The 22,216-nt window shown below is 53.3% G+C and overlaps 1 protein-coding gene across 4 annotated transcripts in view; it reads right to left on the bottom strand.

The window, feature by feature from the left end:
• TBC1D9B (TBC1 domain family member 9B) overlaps positions 1-14,882 on the bottom strand; it is a 41,467-nt gene extending 26,585 nt beyond the window's left edge. For 3 of the 4 annotated variants that reach the window (XM_023617018.2, XM_023617019.2, XM_023617017.2), the window contains exons 1-6: positions 14,659-14,871; positions 12,111-12,221; positions 8,648-8,766; positions 4,919-5,147; positions 3,595-3,853; positions 1,922-2,129 (exon numbers count right to left, since the gene is read on the bottom strand). In XM_023617018.2, coding sequence (XP_023472786.1) covers positions 1,922-2,129; positions 3,595-3,853; positions 4,919-5,147; positions 8,648-8,766; positions 12,111-12,221; positions 14,659-14,776 — 1,044 coding nt within the window. In that variant the 5' untranslated portion in view covers positions 14,777-14,871. Of the gene's footprint in view, positions 1-1,921; positions 2,130-3,594; positions 3,854-4,918; positions 5,148-8,647; positions 8,767-12,110; positions 12,222-14,658 lie in introns of all 4 variants that reach the window. The other variant, XM_023617016.2, reaches the window with a different exon arrangement.
• Positions 14,883-22,216: the final 7,334 nt, after the last annotated feature.

The raw sequence follows: 22,216 nt of genomic DNA, 5'->3' as shown, positions 1-22,216 counted from the left end.
TGGGGGTGGTGCATGTGTACATGTACCTGTGTATGTGCATATGCACGTGAGTTTGTGGTATATATGTGTGCGAGTGTGTGGTATGTGTACATGTGTATGACTGTGAGTGCGTGTGCCTATGCATGCAAGTGTCTGCATGAGTGTGTGCTGTATGTGTATATGTGTGTGTGCATGAGTATGTGTATGTGTTTGTGTGCACACATACATCTGCATGTGTGTGAGCTGAGGTCTGAGAAGGGGCAGATGGCTCACGACAGTCTCTCAGGTCACAGCAGGCAGTTGGGGATTCTTCTAGTCACAAGAGAAGAACCTGGGGGATTTGAGGCAGGGCACCACATGCTCTGACTGACACTCTGAATTACGTTGGCTGCTGTGGGTGGATGGTCCTAAAGGGGTTGGGTGCAGGCAGGACACTCTCGAGGTGGCCCAAGCAGACGACAGTGTCCTAGTGCAGAGGAAGAGAGGTGACCCAGAGGGCGAGCTGAAAGGATGTGCTATGGCTGGGATACAGCCCGGTCAGAATCAAGGGTGGCTTCCACCTCTCACCCAAGAGGATGGATGGAAGCGGCACTGCCTCCTGAGGTGAGGATGCAAAGAGCATGTGTGGGACTGCAAATTCAGGGGCCCACTGGACACACGAGTGCAGCTGGCTCTGAGGGAGGAGCCCCTGTGAAGCCCCTGGCTAGGGTGCTGAGGATCGGTCAGTGCTGGGCCAGGCCTCCATCCTGACCAGCTGCAGAGACCCATCCCAAGAGGATGACGTGGTCCTGCTCCACAGCTCAGCCAGAGCCCTCTGCCATCAGAAACATCAGTACTCAGCAGCAGAGTGGAGCTGTGGCCTAAGGAGACCCCTTAGCTGGCCCCCAGGCCTCAGGGCCAGGCCAGTACAGCACCCAGCACCAAGCCACAGAACTGGCGCCAAGAGAGAATGTGGGGTCAGGGGCTACCTCTGAGCCCCTCAGTCTGGAGCTTCTGGAACTATGGCTCTTTTGAGTTCTTTGTGTCTGACTTCCCTTGGGGAAACTGAGGCAGCACATTACCCCACACCTACTCACAGCTACACCTGCAACTCAGGGCACTGTACAAACGCCACGGAGGTCTTGTTGCTCTAGGTTTTTAATAACATCAAAATACCGTGATTTAGGTTATAACTGAAGAACCTCATTGTACTTCAATAATTAATGAGCCAGTCTGCCTTGATAGGTCGTGAGAAAAAGGAGACCTTGGGACCTGCCCTGACCTTGGGGTCAGTGCCTTCCATCCAGACGGGGGCCCTCTCCCTCTCTGTCCACACGCTTCACTGCAGCACAGGCCAAATGGCATTGTTTCCACCTGGATCGCCATGGGAGCCCAGGAAACCCGAGAAAAAAATACCTCTGACAGGTGAGAGCCGACCCCTCCCTCTCACAGGTAAGAGGCGATTCTACCCCTGACAGGTGAGAGCTGACTTCTGAAGACTCTGCTGGAGCCTGAGCCACAGCCAAGGCCAGTGTTGGCCTCTGAGAATCACATGGAGGGGCATGTGCAGTCAAAGTCCTCCAAACCCAGTCCAAGCAGGGCTTTGCCGAAGTCCAACCTCAGGGCCGGCAGGCAGGACTGACAGACACTCACCAGCAGGAGGCCCCTGGCCTGACCAGGGAGGTGTGGGTCCTCTCTGAAGTTTCCTTATGTCCCAATGTGAGCTCTCCTGGTGTGCCGAGGTCCCACCCTGTCTCCCCACTAGGCAAGGTGAGGCGACCTGAGGGGGCATTCAGTGCACCCACTCCTGAGGGGTTGGCACAGGGCAGGTACTTGGGAGGGTGCTGACTCGCCACATGCCTGCCATGTGGCCATCACTGAATGCCAAGTAGCCATTCCAGCCAGGGATTCCTGCCAGGTGCCCCACTGAGTCAGGTCAGAGCCAGCTGGGGCTGGGGCTCACCTCCCGCAGGGGTATGATGAGGTGGCACGCATCCTCCTCCTTGCTGGCAAAACAGATGTAGTTGCTGGAGATGAACATCTGGCCAGGGATGTGCAGCTTGTTGAACGGGGTCCACAGGGTGCAGCCTGTGTGGCCATCTAGGCGCTCGTCCTTGGGCAGCCGGAATGTGGCCCGGTAACACTCATTCTTGGCTCGGGCATCCAGGTCTCTGGAGAAACCAATGGGACCAGAGTCGGGGCCAGCACACCCAAGAGGGGCCTCAGGGCCTTGGTTTCCTAATCTGATTCAGGCTGTTGGGGTCCTCCCATGAGCAAGTCATGCCCAAGAATCTTAGAGTTCAATAAAACACGCACGTGAATGGCCAAGTATAATGTGAGACATTTGTATGACCAGCAGAGGAGCGGTCAGCCAACAGCATGCCATTGAAACCCAATGGCTGTAGGAGGACAGCTGGAGGCGACGGGGTGTGACATGTTGGTCGCTCAGTACTGCAGGCAGGCAGTGCCCAGTGCCTCGAGGTTTCCTGTCTCTGCTTGCACGCCTCTGCCCCGAGGCAGCTACTTCTCACTGGGAAGACCCAGCTCCACCTAGAAACCCAGACCAGGACCTCCTGCCAGGCAGTGTGCAGACTAAAACCCACGAGGCTGTTGCCTGTCTGACAGCTGTATGAGGTGGCTGCCTGGTGCCCTGCTCCTCGCCCCTTTGGTGGCTCTGTTCTCATAAACATCTCTTTCGACAGGCCCACGAGGACTGCCAGAAGCCTGAGCAGGGCCTGATGGGCACACCCTGATGGACAGTGCCCAGCATAAGTGTCAAGTCCTGGTCCTGCTTACTTTCTTTCTGGAAGGTTCCAAAAGCAACCTTGTCACTTGCATTAGGAGAGTCACATCCTTGCGGATGGTGTTCTGAAGGTGCATCCCAGAGTCTGGGCCTAGGCCAGTCTGAATGTCACCCAGAAAACGGCGGGCAGGGATGAGGTTTCTGAGCACATGGATATAAATCCATGAACTTCTGAGCTCCCGGCCAGCCTTGCGGGTTTCCCGTGAAGCCACAGTTGAGGAACGCAAACAGAAGTGCTGGGGGCGGGGGCCGCTATCACTCATTCCTCTGTCTGCCAATACCCACGGACAAGGCAGCAGAGACCTCAGAGGTGCACACGAGGCCATTTCCTTGGTTGCACTTCAGCTCCAGGCCTGGGCACTGGGTACCATGGCTACGAGGGGCCACTGGCCAAAGGGTCCAGGAAGAGGTGTCAATTACTGTGGGATGGAGGCTGTCCATCCTAAGCCTGGATTCACCAAAGCCTTCCAGATGCAGCCTCTGGGGGAACCCTGACCCAGGTGGTGGGCAGGGTGGTCCGGCAGCCAGCTCACACCCTGGCTCCACCACTCACTAGCTGAGGGGCCTTGAGCAAGTTACTCAACCTCTCTGTGCCTCAGCTTCCTGTCTGACACCAATGAGTGTAAGGGTACCTCCCCATCCCAAGGCTTGGAGAAAGAACACAAGAAGCACTTCCTCCGCGTCAATGGCAGGCCCCTCAGGACAACCGCTCTGCGAATCCCTTGGTGCCCTCCCCTGCTATCCAAAACTACCCCTTTACCTGACCCCTTCCCACGAGGGGAGCCCATGAGGGGTGAGGAGGGCGGGCCCCTCTCGCCCTGGGGGCAACGCACCGCTTCAGAGCCGAGATGTTCCTGTGCGGCCGAGAGGGCCTGGGCAGCGCCTTGTCCTCCAGGAAGCCCTCATTGTCCAGCAGCTGCCGCATGGCCAGGTTGGCCAGCTGCTCCATGAGCTTGAAGGTCTCGCCAATGTTGAGGAACATGGAGAAGAAGAGCTCCTGGTCCCGGGTGTCGACGCGGATGCTCTCGGGGAAGAGCAGGGTGGCATTCTTCTCCAGCCGTGTGACATCTACCCACTGTACCACCAGGCTCACTGGACACCCGTGGGGACAGACACACCAGTGAGTCACATGGGCAGGGCGGGGCTCAGGAGTCCCCCTGCACCCAGAACACACGCAGGGGAGCCACTCTCCGAGGGCAGCATTTACCACGTGCCCGCCACCTCCCCGTGCCCAAGCCTGGCTGTGCCGGGACACACACTCCACGAGGGGGAATGGAGCCACTGCAGCCCCCACTGCGTCTCAGGCCAATCCAGTGCTCGGCCCTGAGAACAGATGGTGCAAACGTTTGCCCCACAAATGGCTGCAGGACGACACAAATGGAAGTACAGAAGTGAGCTAGCTGACCCCGGCCCCAAGAAGCCCATCTGGTGGGAGTACACTGATGTGGGAACAAGTCACAACATGGTGTGACCAGCACAGAGAGGACACCGGCACCTGACTGACGAGGAGGTGCGTGGCGGGGAGAAGGGTAGGGGAGAATGTGACAAGTATACACGAGGCAGAAGGCCTTGCCTGGCTCAGGAGGGGAAATACTGGAATTGGCTGGAGCCCTGGGGGCTCCTTCTGGGAATGACATGGCACCAGATGGTCCTGGCTGTCATGAGGAGTCTGCCTCATCTCCCGAGGCCAGGCTTCCTGCAGGGAGGGACCTCCAGTAAGTGGCTGCAGTGGCACATGCCCAAGGCACCACGTAACCTGGAGCCATTCAGGGACATTGTGTGCCCTCAAGTACTCAACTCATAGAGGAGAGGCCCTGTGTAGAAAGTCACTATGTGAAGAGCCGTGTCGGTGCAGACGGCCATGACAGGAGCCCCCAAGAGCCAGGTGTGTGCCGGCTCAAGTCTGGGCGTTCCTGGTGTGGGCCACTGAGGTGGCACTGGGTTTTGGGGAGACCCTCTGGTGGGTATGTGGGGACAGAATGTCTGGGGGCTGAGAGGAGGGAGACCCCTCAGGAACTTCAGTGGTCTGGAGAGGCCGTGAACTTTCCGGACGTCAGAGGCACTGAGGATGAGGGACCAGTTGAGGGCCTGGGGGACATGGGGGACGTGGGTATGCAGGGGCGCCCCCACCGCCCCCACCCGCTGGCCTGTGCTCACCTTCCTTTCCCAGCAGGAAGGAATAGAAGCACAGATGGTTCACGGACAGGTAGAGCCAGCCCTGCCGTGGCACGCGGCCCTTCCAGTAGCTGCAGGAGTAGTAGTTGACCAGCTTCTCCCCCTCAGGCATCCCGAACTGCTTTCGCATCTTCAGCTCGGCCTCCTTGAATTTCCCCGGGTCTTCGTCTCCCTGGGGCTGCAGGTTCTTGTTCTCTTCTGCGATGATACCCTGGAGGAGGACAAAGGGACTGGTTTATGCAGGCCAAGGGTCCCCACAGCTGAGCCAGGCAAAGGCGGGAGCAGAGAGGCCCAGGGAACCCCAGTGGTGGGACCAGGATGCTTGGATGCCAGCCCAAGGGCCACAGCATGGGCAGGCCCCCTTGGCTGATCTGGCCAGTGCATTGTCGACACACATGGTCGGACAGATGCCAGGCAAGTTCCCTCACCTCCCTGAGCTATTATCACCACTAGCTCAGGGCGGCGACTTTTAAAATAAGCATTTTATTTATTTTTGTGCAAAATTTCTGAAAAATATAATATGTAAACATGGTAAAAAATGCAATTGGCAGAAAAATGTCTTCAGTGAAAGCGGAGTCTCCCTGTCCCGCCCTGCAGCTACTCCGCCGGGTCTTCCCAGACCTGCAGGCACTGAAGAACCTTTACACAAAGGCAGGCAGCTTTCTCTCTTCCTCTCTCTACCCAAACGGCATCTCAATGTGGCACTGTTCTGTGAAGTGCTTTTCCCATGACAACATCTTGGAGGATGTTCTGTGTTAGACAGTCCCCTCTGCCTCCATACACCAGGTGGCTCCTGCCTCTCACCTCTGCCCACAACCAGCTCAGCACCCATGGACCAGCTCAGGGCCCACCTGGCTCAGCGCACATTTATCTGTGTCCTGCCAGCATCTTCACTGGGCTCAGGTTACCCAGAGACATCACCCTGGGCCACAGAGCCAGCCCCAAACCTCTTGGGGTAAAAGAGGTTCTTAGTACACTCGGCTTGAAGTGTGCACACAGATTTTCTGGAGGATGATTACTCAGTAAACTAAGGGAACTCAAGGCCAGGGCATGGGGCGGGCCTGCTGTTTCTGCCAGACCTCCTGGCGGCCTGTGTCCCTTCCTCCATGGGCAGGGAGGATAGCCAGCAACTGGAGCGAGGACCCAAAGGTGGGGTATGCTCCGATGCCCCTGATCTCAGGATAGCCAGTACTGCAGTGGCTGTGATCTCCACGTCTTCACTCCCTCAAGCTGCCTCCGGTACTCCCTGGAATACTCCTGCAGGAACTAGCTCCACATCTAAAAAAAGGCTCTGCAAAGCGCCCTCTGCATTATTAGCGTCCCCTCCCTCCTGGAAAACACTAGGTGGGCTCTGGACAGCCTGTAGGTCATCACCAGTTGCCCTGCCCCCCAACTCCCTCCAGCTGCACCAGGGAGACCCTAAAGCAGGGAGCAGAGGGGCTAACATGGCCTGCTCTGCATTTTCCACCTGTCTCTACTCAAGAGTAATGGTCCCACCAACAGGAATGAGCTGGCCTGGCTCATAGGGCTGGGATTTCCTGTTTGTTGCCTGATAGAACCCAACTATAAAAATCACTGGGCAGATTTTAAATTATTGATTCAATTTCTTTAATAGGTTTAGGCATATTCAGGTTCCCTATTTCTTCCTGAGTCTCAATTTAACTTATACTATGTGGTAGGCCAAATAATGGCCCCCAAAGATGTCTACATAGCAATCCCGAGGACCTGCGAATACGTTACTTTATAGAGCAAAAGGGACTTGGCAGATGTGATTAAATAAGGACTTTGAGATGGGGAGACGATCCTGGATTATTCGGGTGAGTCCAATACAATCACAGGGGTCCTTATAAAGAAGGGGACAAGAGGGTCGGAGTCACAAAGGGGATGAGACCACAGAAGTGTGCAGAGAGAGACTGACTAATGGATTTGAAGAACCTACACTGCTGGCATCAAAAAAGAAGAAACAGGCTAACAACCAAGGAGTACAAGTGGCTCCCAAAAGCCGGCAAAGGCAAGGAGACGGATTCTTCGCTCAGAGCCTCTGCAGGAGCACAGCCCTGCCACGCCTTGACTGTAGCCCATGAGGCCACATGCAGGCCCGGTCTCAGGACTGTAGAAGGAAGCTGTGCTGTTCTAAGCCACCAGGTTAACAGCAACTTGTGGTAGCAATTGGAAGCTAATACCTATTATTCTAAAAAGTGTCCACCTAGTCTAAATTCTTAAATTTACTGACTTAAAGCTGTTTATGGCACCCTCTCTCTCTTCTTTTAAACTCTGCTTCTCATATTTCTGTCCCAGTGTTGCTTATTTGAGGGTTCTCTCTCTTGTCCTGGATCACTTTTGTCATGGGTTTATTTATATTTTTGGATCTCATCTGTTTTCCTTTTGTACTGTTCCCTTGTTTTCTATGGAACTGACTGCTGTCCTTCATTATTTACATCTTTCTAATTTCCTAGTTTCTCTTACTGAATTGGACACTTGGCTCATTAATTTCCACTTTCTTCTTCTCATACCAGAAAACATAAAATTTATAGCTTAAAATTTCCTTCTGTGTAGTGCTTTGCTGCATCCCACAAATTCTTTTTTTCTTTCCAAGGAAGATTAGCCCTGAGCTAACATCTGCCAATCCTCCTCTTTTTGCTGGGGAAGACTGGCCCTGAGCTAACATCTGTGCCCATCTTCCTCTGCTTTATATGTGGGACACCTACTACAGCATGGCATGCCAAGCGGTGCCATGTCCACATGCGGGATGCGAACTGGTGAACCCTGGGCGGCCGAAGCAGAACGTGCGCACTTAACCGCTGTGCCACCGGGCCAGCCCCTGCATCCCACAAATTCTAATATGCAGTAGCATTTCAATTATCATTCAGTTCTAAATATTTCCTAATTTCCATTTCTTCTTTGGCCCATGAGTCATTTAGAACTCTTCTGTCTGTCTGTTTAGTTTGTGTGGGCCTGGCATAAAGGAAGCATTCAACAATGTTGCTGTTATTATTGTTATTATTACGGTTATTGCTCAGCTTGCTCATTAGGAGCGTGGAGACTTGCCTCTGCTTTCTTTGCCTGTTTTCCTGGAGCTAGAAAGGCAACACAGGTCCCACCTTGAACCCCAAAGTGCACAGAGAAGAGCTGAGGAACTCCTGGTGCTGCCTCTTCAGGTCTACGAAGTGCTGACGTCACAAAGCCCAAAGCAACTGTGCAGAATGAAAGTCTAACCAGTAAGAGGCCTCCGGGGACTCTAACCTAAGGCAACAATGGAGCAGAAGCAAGACCCACGTACACTCAGATAAACGCTCGTTATACTGTTAACTATCGCCCGAGAGGAAACAACCTAAATATCACCGTGATGCTGGTTTTTACACATTGGTACACTTTTCATAATTATTATGTGGATAGGTGTAAAATATTCCATTAAGTATACCACATATGATTAACAAGTCCCCTGAATATAAAGTGCTCAGCACAGGACTCATATGAAAAATGCCCGGCTCAGCTCAGTCAGACTCCAGTGGCCGGGAGAAGAGGGGGCTACATGGGCAAGGAGGTCAACTGCCCCTTTCAACACCAAGAGAATGGCAGCAGACTCCTGGTCCCCACCTCTGTAAAGCGGGGTAGGACTAGAGCGTGTAGTCTGAAGAGTCAAGAGGATGACCAGGCGAACACTACAGCCCAGAGCAGGATGGGGACCCAGCAGCAGAAGGCGAGCCTTACATGTATTTTGCCCTTGACGAAGGTAGTGATGTCCTCCTCATTGTCGAAGATTGACAGTGTCTGCAGTAAGTTATTTTCCAGCCACTCCCAGTGTTTTGTGATCTCTTTGCGGGAAGAACCTAGAGGGAGTTTGGTGGAATAAAGAAAAGGAAAATCATAAAATCACAGGCCTTAAACATAAACTCAGGGGCCATCCCGTGGCTGAGTGGTTAAGTTCACTTGCTCCACCTCAGCGGCCTAGGGTTTCGCAGGTTTGGATCCTGGGCATGGAGGTGTCACCACTCATCAGGCCATGCTGAGGCGGTGTCCCACACAGCACAACCAGAGGCGCTCACAACCAGAATACACAACTATGTACGGGGGGCTTTGGGGAGGAGAAGAAGAAAAAAAGAAGATTCGCAACAGTTGTTAGCTCAGGTGCCAAGCTAAAAAGAACAAAAAAACAAAAAACATAAACTCAAAGAGATTAAAACAGGCGACCTAATTTGTATATCTAAGTGACTAAAATCTTCAAGCTGCTTCTCTTTTCCTTTTAAACTTCATGTATATAACAAAAGTCATAAATGGTCCCGATAAAAACAAAAAATAAAAACATTCAGGCAGAACTGTAAAGTCCCGTGGAAAGTAAAGTCCCCATCTCCCCCTAGGGCCTAGAGTGAGAGTGATCACTAGCTCCCCGTGTCCTCCTAGAAACAGTCCACTCACCTGCAGGTGTGCTTACTTATAAAGATTTGTCTCAAGATAAAAGGACTTCATGTGGCCTTTGGTATATCACTGACTAATCAGACACAGCCAGACTTGGCAGGAGTGCCTGCAGCTCTCCTGAGAACTCAGGCATCCACAGGTGGCAGCTGGAGCTTCCCACAGGGCTCCAGGCCCTTGGCTGGCTGGTTTCCTGCTGCGCTGGCCAGACGCACTCCCCCTACCCCTCTACCCCCGGCCTTTGCCTGCCATGCCCCTGCTCCTCATCCCTCTAACATCCCAGCCCCACCCTTGCCTCCTCCAGCGACCCCTGTCTGATCCCTTCAGCTTCTGGCTGGCCCCCAGAGTCTGCCCTGCCTAGGAGGTGGTCCCTGTCCTCCTCAGGGAGGGGCCCTTAAAGGAACTGCAGGCCCAGTGGAAATGGAAAAACTCAGACAAGGCAGACCAACACCACTCCCAAAGAGTCGGGCAGCTGTTTTCTCTGCCTCCACCAAGGACTGGGCAAGAAGGGCCCCAGGAGGAGATGCAAAGGGATGAGAAAAGGTCTGCCCTGGCCTGGCTCCCCTGCCCTGGCACCCCACTGTTTGGAGTTCTGCATGTGCCTAGGTTTGCACTCAAGAACTGTTTCCTGAATGAATGGTCACAAGAATAAGAAGAGGAGTGAAGGCCTCCTTCTAGCTGACCTGGGGTGAGACGGCTCAGGGACTGGGAGTGTCCAGAAGGCCCAGCCGAACCTGTGACCCATGGGAAGGCCTGCATACATGGCACGGACGGAGCCTTAGCAAGACACGAGTCCAACACAGCTGCAGACATAGACATTTTCAGTGGGCGCCTGATCCCTGGTCACCCCATCTTCGCTACCTGGAAATACTCTTTCACCAGATGAAAACTGAGTCCTGACCCTGCCTTGGCCAGGCCAAGCTGGTCCCCATCATTGCCCCACCCAGGCACCTGCTCATGGCTCTGTCACTTGTCACAGGCACATCTCCGTTCAGGTTGATTTGTTTCTTTACATTTCCCCAAGCAGCCCACCACACTCACAAGCAATTCTGCAGAAAGACCCTTCCCTGTGGGCCTGCGCAAGGATGCTCACGTGAAAATGACAAACCTGGACTCATATGACTTACAGTGAGTAGCACCAGGCGATCAAAATTATCCCAGATCATCCATAGATTACCTTTGTTTTCATTTTCCTTTGCGTTTCTATTACAGGCTCCTTTCTCTGGTTCATGGGGGCCAAAGTCTAGTTGGTAAGGGAAGAGATTTCTTTCTCTCTCTCTTTTTGCCAAGAACCCTCATTCGAATTTGGAAGTTAAATTTGCACATGATGCAACACTACCGTATCACTCCCTTTTACACACACGGTCCTGGCAACCTAAAACAGAAGAAATCTTGTCCACACTGCCCGTGAGGATCTATCTGCACTTTAATTATAAATATTTACACATGTGCACTCAAAAGAATTATTGGTTAAAAGGAACTCCATCTTCATTTAGTACTAAGTAAACACAAACTGTGCCATCTCTATGCTAGGTACTGGGAGTACAAGGAATATAATAGTTAATTAAATTATTAACTGCTACCTCTGTTTTAAGAAATTTTCATGGGATATTTTATTTAATTCTTAGAGCACCTTGGAGACAAGTACCATTATTTTCATTTTAAACAATGAAGCTGAGACACAGAGAGGTTAAGTAAGTTGTCGAAAGTCATGTAGCCGGGAAGTGACCCCAATCATAACTCTAACCCAGGTTGCCTGGCTGCAGAGCCGACCCACACCCTCAGGGAACCACGGGTCCAAGAGGAGAGGCAGCAAGCCTTCAGCATAAAAGTGCTGGTGGAGACATGGCAAGTCTAGAGAAGAAAGAAGGCTAAGTACATGGGTCTGGGGAATCTGAGAAGGTTTTCCATAGGAGGTAACATTTGACAGGTTCTCAATAGAGCAAGAGGAGGTAAGGTGGACGTGGGGGACGCGGTACGCATACCAGCCAGGCCGAGTGTGGTGCTAACTTCAGGCCCTGCAAGCATCTGGTCTGCCTGAAGGCCAGGTGTGAGCATGGGGGAGAATGACAGAAATGGAGGCAGGCAGACCCTGAAAGTCCTTTAATGGCAGCCTAAGGAGTCAGGATTCACTGGGCAGGTGCCAGCAGGACCTTGTCTGGTTTGGGAGAGCTGAAGGCGAGGGCATGGGCAAGGGGGAGAGAGGCATGGGCAGAGGCCAGGGCAGGTGAGTATGGGGGCCTGACCAGGGCAGGGCTGAGGGTCTGGCAGAAGTGAGAGCAGGTTAGCGTGCAGCCTAAGCCTAAGGGCTGGGGCTCCACAGAGTAGCAGGCCCCTTCCCAGCACCAGGCCCTGCTGCCCCCAAAGGGGCTCCCACACAGCCACACAGCAAGGCCACGCTGCTCTCTGCCCATGGAGGGGCCTCTCTCGCTGCCACGGGCCCTCCCCCTCTGCTCCCTGAGAAAGAACCTCACTAAGACAGATGAAAACCCCGAGGGCCCAGCATAGACTAAAGCATCTCCAGGCACAAACTAACCTCCCTAGGCCCCCTCAGGGATGGTCCCACCCACAGGAAGCCCCTCAGCACCCCACTCAGGCTCTGGAACCAGGAGAGCAGAGGTCTTACTGGGCTTCTCTGCTTGGCTTTGAACAAACTCGTCGTTGTAAGCCTTCATTCATTCATTCACACCAAGGGGAAAGGGGCCTGCGAGGAGGAAGATGACTGCCCTGCCCAGCACCCCTTCTCATTCTGGAGACCTACCGCACGCCACTGTCCAGTAGACCTGCGACTCCTGGGTCTGGTGCAGGATGCGGTAAGGGGCCACTCGGGCGCTGGAGTCCAGCACTACGTCCAGGGTGCCCACGAGAAGACCTGGGAGCAAGGCAGAGAAAAGTGGAGGGTGAGGGCAGGCTGTGTTGAGAGTTGAGCCGGGCAGCAGGCAGCCAGGACTGCCCCCCGCCCCGTGCCCCAGCCGAGAGGGAGAGACACCCTGCATCACCCTCGTCCAAGAAATCTTTACCCTCCAAGGCCTTCAACTAGCGTCTGAGCCCTATCAAAAAGTCCCCTCCCACTTCTTCCTGAAGCTTCTGCACATCCCCGACTCAGGAGCACTGGCAGGCAGAGGCTGTCCAAAGCTTAAACAATTCTGGGAGGCTCTCTTTAAGAAAAATACAAAATTAGGTTTGAAAACAAGTATTTCTTTAGAATAAGGAAGTATAACTTACAAATTAAAAACAAAACAAATACCACATATATCACAAAATCCAGAAAAATAATACAATGTGTTTTATTAACTGCCAGACACATCTCTTAAGATACATTTTCCATGGTATTCCCATGGCTTTTTTCATAAGACAATGATTTTGCAACATCATTTTACAAATCAACAACAGGAAGATGATGCAGTCCTTCTGCCAACGAATCACACATTTTTATTATGGAAAGTTTAAGGAAGTTCCTTGCAGCCTCAAAAGTCATGGCTGAAAAGGACGTGCAAATTTTTAGAATTGTCCAATTTGGGAAAAGATTGATCCAGTTTTTTTTCCATCTCTGAACTGAAGCGTTTTAGGGCATTTCTAGTTTTCCTTCTCATCCCATACAGCCATTGTCAATGTCACTACTTCCCCAGCAGATGAGAGGAAACGTCCAACCTTGACCACTGTATCTGATTCACTCCTCTTCATTATCAAGCTACCTAAAAGCCTGTTCATTGTTCCAATTGGAAATTTATTTTTTCCTTTTAATGAACTACTGCTTTTGGTGTGATCTGAAAATATTTTGTTACCATTTTCCTGTTGATGTCAGAATAATTTCTGTTGATTTTATTACTCTTTATTAGTTTTATTACGACTTTAACCCTTGTTTCATATTCCATTTTTAACTATATTTTTCTGTCTAGTCTTTAATTAATAAAATTACCGATTACAAAAGAAGGTACTCTTCACATACACCCGAGCCAGCAGTCTCTAATCTTTCACTTGGTTTAATGAAATGCTCTAAAATGTCTCTCTAAATTGGAGATAAAGGGCTTATTCAAGTTTATCAGCGTTTGGAATACATTTTTTTTCATGTCTTCTTTTGGGGTTTCTCTTCTGGTCTTGGAAATTTTCATCTTTATACGTTGGCATCTTCACGTTGTAAGACCTGAGAGCTGTTTGTTTTTAGACATTTTGTTTTCCTTTTTCTCCCACAGCCCCCCTGTACATAGTTGTGTATTTTTAGTTGTGGGTCCTTCTAGTTGTGGCATGTGGGACGCCGCCTCAGCAAGGCTTGAGGAGCGGTGCCGTGTCCGCGCCCGGGATCCGAACCGGCGACACCATGGGCCGCCGCAGCGGACTGAGCCGCTGGGCCACCGGGTCGGCCGAGACCTGAGGGCTTTTCACGCGGCGGGCAGCTCGGCATAGGCTTACTCTTCGAGGCAGAGGCCGGGTGGCGCCGGCCGCCCCTCCCCGGAGACGACGGTCCGGAGCCGGGACAGGAGGCCGGCGCAGGGCAGGCCGCGGCAGGGGTGGCAGCCCGGCTCGCCCCAGCCGCCTGCAGCGGGGCGTTCGCCGGGGGAGCCCGTCTCGGCGGAGGCGGAGCGCAGAGGGGCGCGGCCGGGCCTCAGGCTGCGCGGAGGCCCGAGGCGCGGAGGGTCGCCGGTTTCCCCGGGCCGCGGCGGGAGCGGAAGACGCCCCGCGGGCGCCCACAGAATGTCCGCTCCGGGGGCCGGAGGACCCGCCACGCCGGCCGGAAGTCCCGTCCGCCGACACCGGGCCGCCGAGCGGAGCGGCCGGGCTGGGGCGGGGCGGCGGCCAGGCCCGGAGCACGGGCCCCCGTGGGCGCTCGCGGGTGCGCACGCCGCCCAGCCTCCTCGGGGCCGGCGGCGGGCCCGGCTCGCTCCCCGGCGGCGCGCGGCAGTCCGGCCAGGCCGCGTCCCCAGCGCCGCGCGCCCGGGGCTCAGAGGGCAGCGGGGGCGGCTCGGCGACCTCTGCTCTCGCTGCAGCGGCAATTCTCTGGTGAGGGGGCAACGAAAGGCGCAGAAGGAAACGTGTGCCCGTGTCCCCTGTCCCTCAGAGCGCTTGGGGAAACTGAGGCGGAGGGCCAGGACCCGGCGATGTCGCCGACATTCAGCGGCGGCGCCCCGCTCCAGGAAGGGCAAGGCGCTCGGCCGGCCGCCGGGAAGCCGCCGGGCACCGGGCGCGGGCGCAGGCCGCCGCCAGCCTCCACGCGGCGCCCCGTCCCCGTCTCCCGCCCGGCCTGCTGCCGCGAGCGCGCCCGCCCGGCCGCGCCCAGGCCCGTGCGGGCCGCCGGCCCCCGCGCCTCTCACCCGTGAGGCCGCCGCCCTTGCCGTGGCCGCGGCGCCGCTGCAGCACGAAGAAGGGGTTGGCTCGCTCCGTCACCCACAGCGCGTTGGCCACCAGCACCTCCTCCGGCCCCAGCCACATCGCGCGCCGCTGCCCCGCCGGCCCGCCAGGCGGAAGCGCCGCCGCCGTCGCCGTGCCGAGCGGGCGGGCGCGGGGCCGGCGCCCCCTGGCGGGCGCGCGCACCGGGCGGACGCCGACTCCGGGCCTGCGCGCCCCCTCAGCGCCCCCCTCCCCCCGACGCGTGCCCCGCTGCGCGCCCCTCGCGGCGCCCCGCGCGCCCCCCCACCCCCCGCCGGGGCCGCCTCCCCGGGTGCTCCACGCGCGGCGCTCAGTGCGGCGGCGCCGTACACAGGCGATGTCCAGCTCGGGGCGCGGGCCTCCGGCCATCATGGCCGAGTCCACAAACCAGAGGGACTGGTTGTCCAGAGAGGAGGGCCCCCGCGTTGCATGAAAACCTGCCCAGGGTTTGGGGGGAAATGTAAAGAAACAGCATTTGGAAATACTCGTTTGGCTGATCGTGCAGTGCAACCCCGTGCGTGTTAACATTGCAAAGGGCGGCTGGAAGAAGGTTTGACGATTGTCATAATTCTCAGAATTCCGACCGACTGTTGGACCTAAGACTAAGAGAATGTCCGGGAGCCCAGGAGAGTGTGTCAGGAAGCCCTGAGGCTGGCAGGCTCCACAGAAATCAGTGCAGTCCCCTCACCTGACAGATGGCGACACAGAGGTGGGGTGGCCTCCGTGTGTCGAGACAGGGCCGGCCCCTGTGACCCCAGGGGTTTCTGCATAGGCATGGGCTGGCAGCATGCGGGGCTGCGGATGTGGATTCCTGCCCTCCCAGTGCCGGCCCAGAGGGGTCCACCGGCTCGCAGTCCAAACGCTGACCCTATTGAGTGAACGGGGGAACTGTTAACTCTGCTGGGGGCAGTATGCTACATCCAGAATGTCCAGGGTCAATTGGGATGCAGGATCACCTTGCTGGCCAGAGCCTACCCAAGGATCCAGCAGGAGGGCGGGGGTAAGGGGGCACTTTAGAATCATGCTGGGAGGCCTAAGCTGCTTTCCAATTGGGCTTCTGTCACTGGCATTCCAGAGTCTAGTATGATAGATGTAGGCATAAATAGGTGGTTTCATGGTTGACCGCCAGAGTGATCAAAAGCCTTCTGAAATGTTGCTTGAGCCTCTGAATGAAACTTCAAGATGGATATGCAACATTTTGTTTATCTGTTCATCAGTTGATGGACATTTTTGGGTTGTTTCCTCTTTTTGACTTTTGTGAAGAATGCTGCTATGAACATCTGTGTACACGTTTTTGTGTGCACATGTTTCCAGTTCTCTTAGATCCCTAGGAGAATTGTTGGGTCCTATCATAAAGCTATGTTTAACTTTTTGAGGAACAAATTGTTCTCCAAAGCAGCTGCACCATCTCACATTCCCATTGGTGATGTGTGAGGGTTGTGGTTTCTCTATTTCAACACTTGTTATTGTCTGTTTTTTTATTATAGCCATCCTAATGGATATGAAGTAGTATCTCATGTGGTTTGGATTTGCATTTCCCTAATGATTTACGATGCTGAGCATCTTTTCATGTGCTTGATGGTCATTTGTATATCTTCTTTGGAGAAATGTCTACTCATATCCTTTGCCCATTTTTAAATTGGATTGTCTTTTTATTGTTGAATTGTGAGAGTTATTTATATATCCCAGATACTAGATGGTTATAGGGTATATGATATTAAGCCTACTTTTTACATTATTTTAAATCTAATCCCCACACCTTAACCCCATGAAATAGGTATTTTATGATCCCTATTATAGAGATAGACTGAACTCAGGCAGGTGAAATGATTTGCGAAGTTCATTTAGTAAGTGGTAGAGGTGGTACTGACGTCCAGGCCTTTTTGGCTCCAGCTCTTTTCTACATGTACTGGACATCTGCTGCTTTTGCCCCAGCATCCATTTCTTCCTGTACAGCATCAAGATTTTGCTGTGGGAACCACACCTTAGAACTCTCAGCTCCTGCCTTTCAGGTGAAGCCAAATGCACTCCTGGGCTGCAGAAGTGGAGCCCATGCTGGCCTTGGCCATCAGCACATTCAACCTCTGTGACCACAGTGGCTGGTTCAGTGATGGCCATGTGCCTCCAACCAAGCCAATCAGGGCCAAGAAGAGGCTATTCTGGTCTGCTTACCTCTTGGGGAAGTATACCAGCTTTTGTGCTGACGGGGCTACCACATCCCGGAGCCAGAGAATGGAGTTTACTTAGAGGAAGCAAGCTAGCAAATGTGTCCTGGTGTCAGTGTTTGAGGGCCAAAGCATGTCGTAATGAACACAAGTATCCTGTGGCATTGTAGTTTTTGTGACCCACTGCATTCCCTTCTTGCTTAAGCCAGTTTTGGTTGGGGTTTCTGTCACTTGCAACCAAAGTCCTGACACAGGTTACCACCCACAGTACTCCACGTGGCCAAAGCAGCTTTTTCAATGGGTTTTTATTGAAATGGTTATATTAGCAAATCCCGAACATACAGGTATACACTATCAGCATACAGGGCTATACCATACAATTTCACTACTTAATTATACTTACATCAACCAAATGGACCTAGGAGTTGTGCTGCCCCAAACATTTCAAAGGGCGTATAAGATCTGATTGCCGAGAAATCAGCTCACGTTCTAATGCAGGTGTCTGTGTTCTAGAGAAGGTAACTCCCCCTACAGCGAGCCCCCATTAAGCTAATTAGCAGTTTTGCTTCTTGGCTATTTGATGTGTGTTCTTTCTGGCACAAGCTATCTAATGGTGAATGAAATTCAAGCGCATGGTTCCCCTTTCATCCCTCCAGGTGAAGATAAATAAGTCATTTGCCACATTTAGGTATATCCCAAGCCACCCCCCCCCCCTAAATTACCTGTGCTATAGTTAGAAAAATAGTTCTGTATGCCATCCTCTGAGATGTTGTGCATAGTTAGCAGGAACCCAGAGTAAGAGGAGCTCTCTGAATGACCCAAATATGAAGGGAGTAACTTTAATATTTTATATGAGTACAAAAACTACTGCGGGTCAAAAACTATTGTGACAAATGTAGCCTGAGTTTGGACCAACTCCTCTTGTACAGGGACAGGACTGTTCTATTAGGTGGCCCCCAAAGAGCATCTCCTAGCCCAAAGTCTGTTCCTGGTTCTGGAATCACACTGGTTGGTTGCTTAGACAGAGCCATTGCCACTTGGGAGTGGACCCTGCTTCCCATTCTCAGCTTAAGACACCAGATTTTGGCCCCAAGCACCAGCCAAGGGTGCCCCTCCTCCAGCTGGGTCAGCAAGCCAGGGGGATGAGCGGACACAGTGCCCCTTCTGCTTCTCTCCAGGGTGGCATGTGTCATCTCAGGCTGGGCACCCAGCAAAGGTGCTGGGACCCTGGCACTGGCCACACCTAGTGGCCTGGTCCACACGGCCTGCTGGCAGTCAGTGGGCAGTGAGCCTTTCTGTTTAGGAACAGCTTTCTCACCTGAAGGGAGAGAAATGGCCTGGATGTAATCTCTACCTACCTCCACCCTGCTCTTTGTTTTCACAAACATGTTGGCTCAGTACCTCTAGTCACAGGAAAAGTCCTTTAATATCACATAGCGCGAATATACTTGGACTTAATTGTGGATGAAGGATAATTCTGAAAGCAAATTAGAATTCACTTTGTGTTTGGTTAAATTTATAAAAAATAGCTCAGAACAATCATCTGTAACTCTCGACAGTTGCCAGTAGCTGTAAAGAGAGCTGAAGAGAGGGTGATAATCACTGAGGCGGTGAGTTGCTGATGAAGACCAGTCAGACTAGCCAGATGACCGACATGTCCCTTTCCTGCACACGCACCCACCCAAGTGGACTGTAGTGGACTAGTGAGAAAGAGCTGTCTCAGGTCAGCATTAAACGGCGGGGGACCCTGGAAGCTGTGTCCCACGGGGCTAAGGGTCCTCTGCAGCTGAGGAAAGGGTGCTAATGACATCCTCCAGCTCTCGGCTTTCCACAGGAAAACATGTGTGGTTTATGAAAGTGCTCACTACTGAGCTGGACCGCCACCCTCAGACTGAGCACATGTGCTCTGGTTGCTGCCTCTGGGCTACCAGCAATGCCTCCCCAGGTTGGCTGTTTCTGAGAAAGTCATTCCTTTCAGGCTGCCAAACTGGGTCTGTGCCCCCTCAAACCTGCGTCTTTCGCAGTATATGCATGTGGAAGATTTAGTGGGAGGAACTAGGAAAGCCCAGGATGGAGGTCTGAGCGATTCCAGCAGCACAGAATCCTTAACAAAAGTTTAATATTCAAGTGTGCACGAAGTTTGTTTTTTTAATCATAAAATATCTTCCTTCTTTCCCAAGTCAGAATAAACAGAAAAAAATGGCTTGACCAGGCTGAACTGCAAGAGGGAAAACCCCAGAGTCCCAGGTCACAGACTGGGGGCCCCCACAGGAGCACGAAAGCCAAGTCTTGGGTGTAGACGTGTGGTCCTTTTAGCTGCTGAGGCCAACAGCATCGCTTCCCCACTATGTCACTGAAGGCTGGTGGGACACAGTTCTGGAGAACGCAGGTGACAGCTTTCATACCATGTCTGCTGGGTGTGTTCTGAGGACCTGGAGCCCCTGAGAAGCCAGAAGGGCTGGCCAGGAGGGGACATGGCCTCTGCAGGAGAAAGCCCTCCCTGCAGGCCCAGGCTTGTGGGCTCCAGCACGCTTCACTTTTCCTGTCTGGCAGGACAGTAAGTAAAGCACGCCTCCCCTCCGCAAACCAGGCACCTTACCTCTGCATCCTTCTTTCTGCATTTTCTCCGATGTTACAATACTTAAAGCATGTAAGGTATTCTCCAGTCCTGCTGGAAGGATCCGAACCACTTCTGTGGGTGTCACGTGAACATGTATACTCAACATCCATTGCATCCTTTGCCCAATGGGCTTTGGAATGATTCACCAACGGGGCCAAGAGGAAGGGCACAACTAGATGCCCCTCCCTTCTAACAAGTGCCCTCAACAGGGAGGACACTTATTTGAAGCTGCGGGTGTCATGACAGTCACCCCGTGATAACCATCCCTTACTCATGTGTGGAGCTGGGAGCGAATGCTGAGTTTAGGCACTCCTGTTTCTGGAGCACGTGAGGGTCAGCCTGTCTGCCTTGGCCACAGCTGTGAGGGGAACACTGCCTTTCTCGAATGGGGAAGTTACACTCAGTGGTTTTTCTAAACTAGATGCCATCAGCAGCTCCTTCTGTCCCTACCTTAAATATCAGTGGCTTATCCCAAGCTTGGTTCTGTCGCTGGACAATTTCAGCCCCCTCTGGCTTCCACCATCATCTGAACTAAGGAAACTGCAGGCCTGGCTGGATACCTACCGGGGAGTCCAGCGAGTGTGTGTGCGTTTGAGTGCCTATGTCAGTGTACATACGTGTGCGTGTGTGTGAGGGAGGGAGGGAGAGAAGCCATGGGGCACCTGAGGGACTGTGCTCACAGGAGACTAGAACGGTGGGTCTAGGTGACGTGACGTTTAAAACAGCTTCCCAGGAATTCTGATGCACAGAGGGCCACACACTGCCCACCCTCCCCTCACCAAAACCCTTCCTGAGATCCAGAGCGCATCTCTATGCCTCCCTCTAGAGCTCTGCCAGCACTGAGCTCTAGTGTCCCCACAAGGGCTCTCCCTGGATCCCACCAACACCCACCTGTCACCAAGACTCGCGACTTTGCCTTCTGCTTCAATCTCATGGCTCCCTCTTTTCCGCTGTCAGCCAGACCCAGTCTTGGGTCCAAGGGCGATGTCCTCTGCTCTGCCTTGGCCCGAGGCAGGGGCCAGCTCACTCTTTCCAAAACAGAGGTTTGGGCCTTCCCCACAGCAAAGCCTCCCCGCCCGGGAAGTGAGGCCCACGCCAGTCTCAGGCTCTTCTTGGTTCGTCTTCGCTGAGGTGTCACATTCCCAGCAGCCACAGGTCCTGTGGGGCCTCTCTGGCTGCACTGCCCTGTTCCATCTGCACCCTGGGAAATCTCCCCTTTACCATCACCCTCATTTCATTTGGTCTCACATCCCCGTTGGTTGTTAATGTGCCAGTTTCCTATAACAGCCCGAATCTTAACCATCACTAGATTCACCGTACCTCTGAGTATATGCGTTTGGCACATAGTGAGAACAAAGTAAAGGTCTGTTGATGAAATCAGTTTTATAATCCTAGCTTTTTCCTTCTAAATCCTAATTCCTGGAGATCAGTGTTTTTGTTTCATGACATTTATGAGCAGCAACCCCTTGCCAAGGTGACCTGACATTCACACCACCTCCTCGTTTTTCTGGAGCAGAACCACTGCCTAAACAATAGTGGTTAACAGGAAGACAACGTTGTGATTTTTCTTCAGTTAAAACCAGTTTCATTTAAGACACAGATCAAGGAAAGAACTGGATGTAAGGGGGTAATAAGAATACAAGAAGAGTTTATAAAGCCCAGAGGAAATATCAAATGAGTCAAATTTAGTAATCTTTTTGTTTAAACCCCTTGTGACCACATCTTTTGGAAGCTGGGTTGTTGTGTGCATCAGGGTGGCTGGCAGGTGTGGGCTCAGCCCCGGGTCCACACTGGTGTTCTGGGACGTGCCTGTGGACGCCCCTGAGCCAGGCCTGAGGAGGGGCAGGGACACGGAGGCTTCCTTCATAAGCGGGGCTCACCAGGCTTTGTAAGGGGCTTTTAGCAACCTGGTGGTGGAGCCTATCTTCCCCTGAGGGGCAGAGCCAGGCAGCCCTGGACAGATACGCCGCCTGCTAACCACTGCCACCACTGGGTGACCCCAAGCCTGGACAGCTTGGCTGTTTTCGGCCCAGCTACCTCTCTTCTTTTCCTAAAATAATACGAAAGGAGGGCTTTGGGCAGTTTTTCCCTTAAGAAGTTAAAAATCACCAAATTGTAAGTATTTGCATTCTAATTGTCACAACCCAATTCCTAGCTGATCAGCTGATGGTTCTGGCTGCCCCAGACCCCACTCTACATGCATCCTGCGGTATATGCTGATGGTTCTGCACCCACCTCAGCCTGGGGATGGCGTGGAGGCCATGCGGGGAGGAAGAGGATGGCACCAGGCCCAGCTCAGAGAAGTCCACTGGAGGGATGAGGGTTTGTGCTATAAGTAGCTAGCTCCTTTGCTCTTTCCATTCTTCAAATAGTGTCTCTCCAACCCCCCCAAAAAGATCAGATGTTATCATACATTTCCTAGCTAAGGACCACCGTGGCTGTAAGACTCGCAACAAGGGAGACACTTACATGTTGCAGCAGAGTCGCCTCTCTGTACTGCCAGCCATGCCTGCACGGCCAATAAACTGCTCCCCAAAGGGCGAGCTTTAAGAGGCAGGGACGCCCACACTGAGAAGCGTGTTCTCACAAAGTTCACATGCAGGCAGCCCTGGGGTCCCTGCCCCCGGCTAGGTCCCTGGGGGGGCTCGGCAGAGGATTTCCCCTCAGCACAGCCACCAGCAAAGAGGTTGTTATATGGGACAAATAGTGCCACCCTCG

The sequence above is a fragment of the Equus caballus genome, chromosome 14, assembly GCF_041296265.1.
Source record: "Equus caballus isolate H_3958 breed thoroughbred chromosome 14, TB-T2T, whole genome shotgun sequence".
NCBI classification, from domain to species: Eukaryota; Metazoa; Chordata; class Mammalia; order Perissodactyla; family Equidae; genus Equus; species Equus caballus.
The sequence above is the reverse complement of the archived record's forward strand: the minus strand, read 5'-3'. Positions and strand labels throughout refer to the sequence as shown.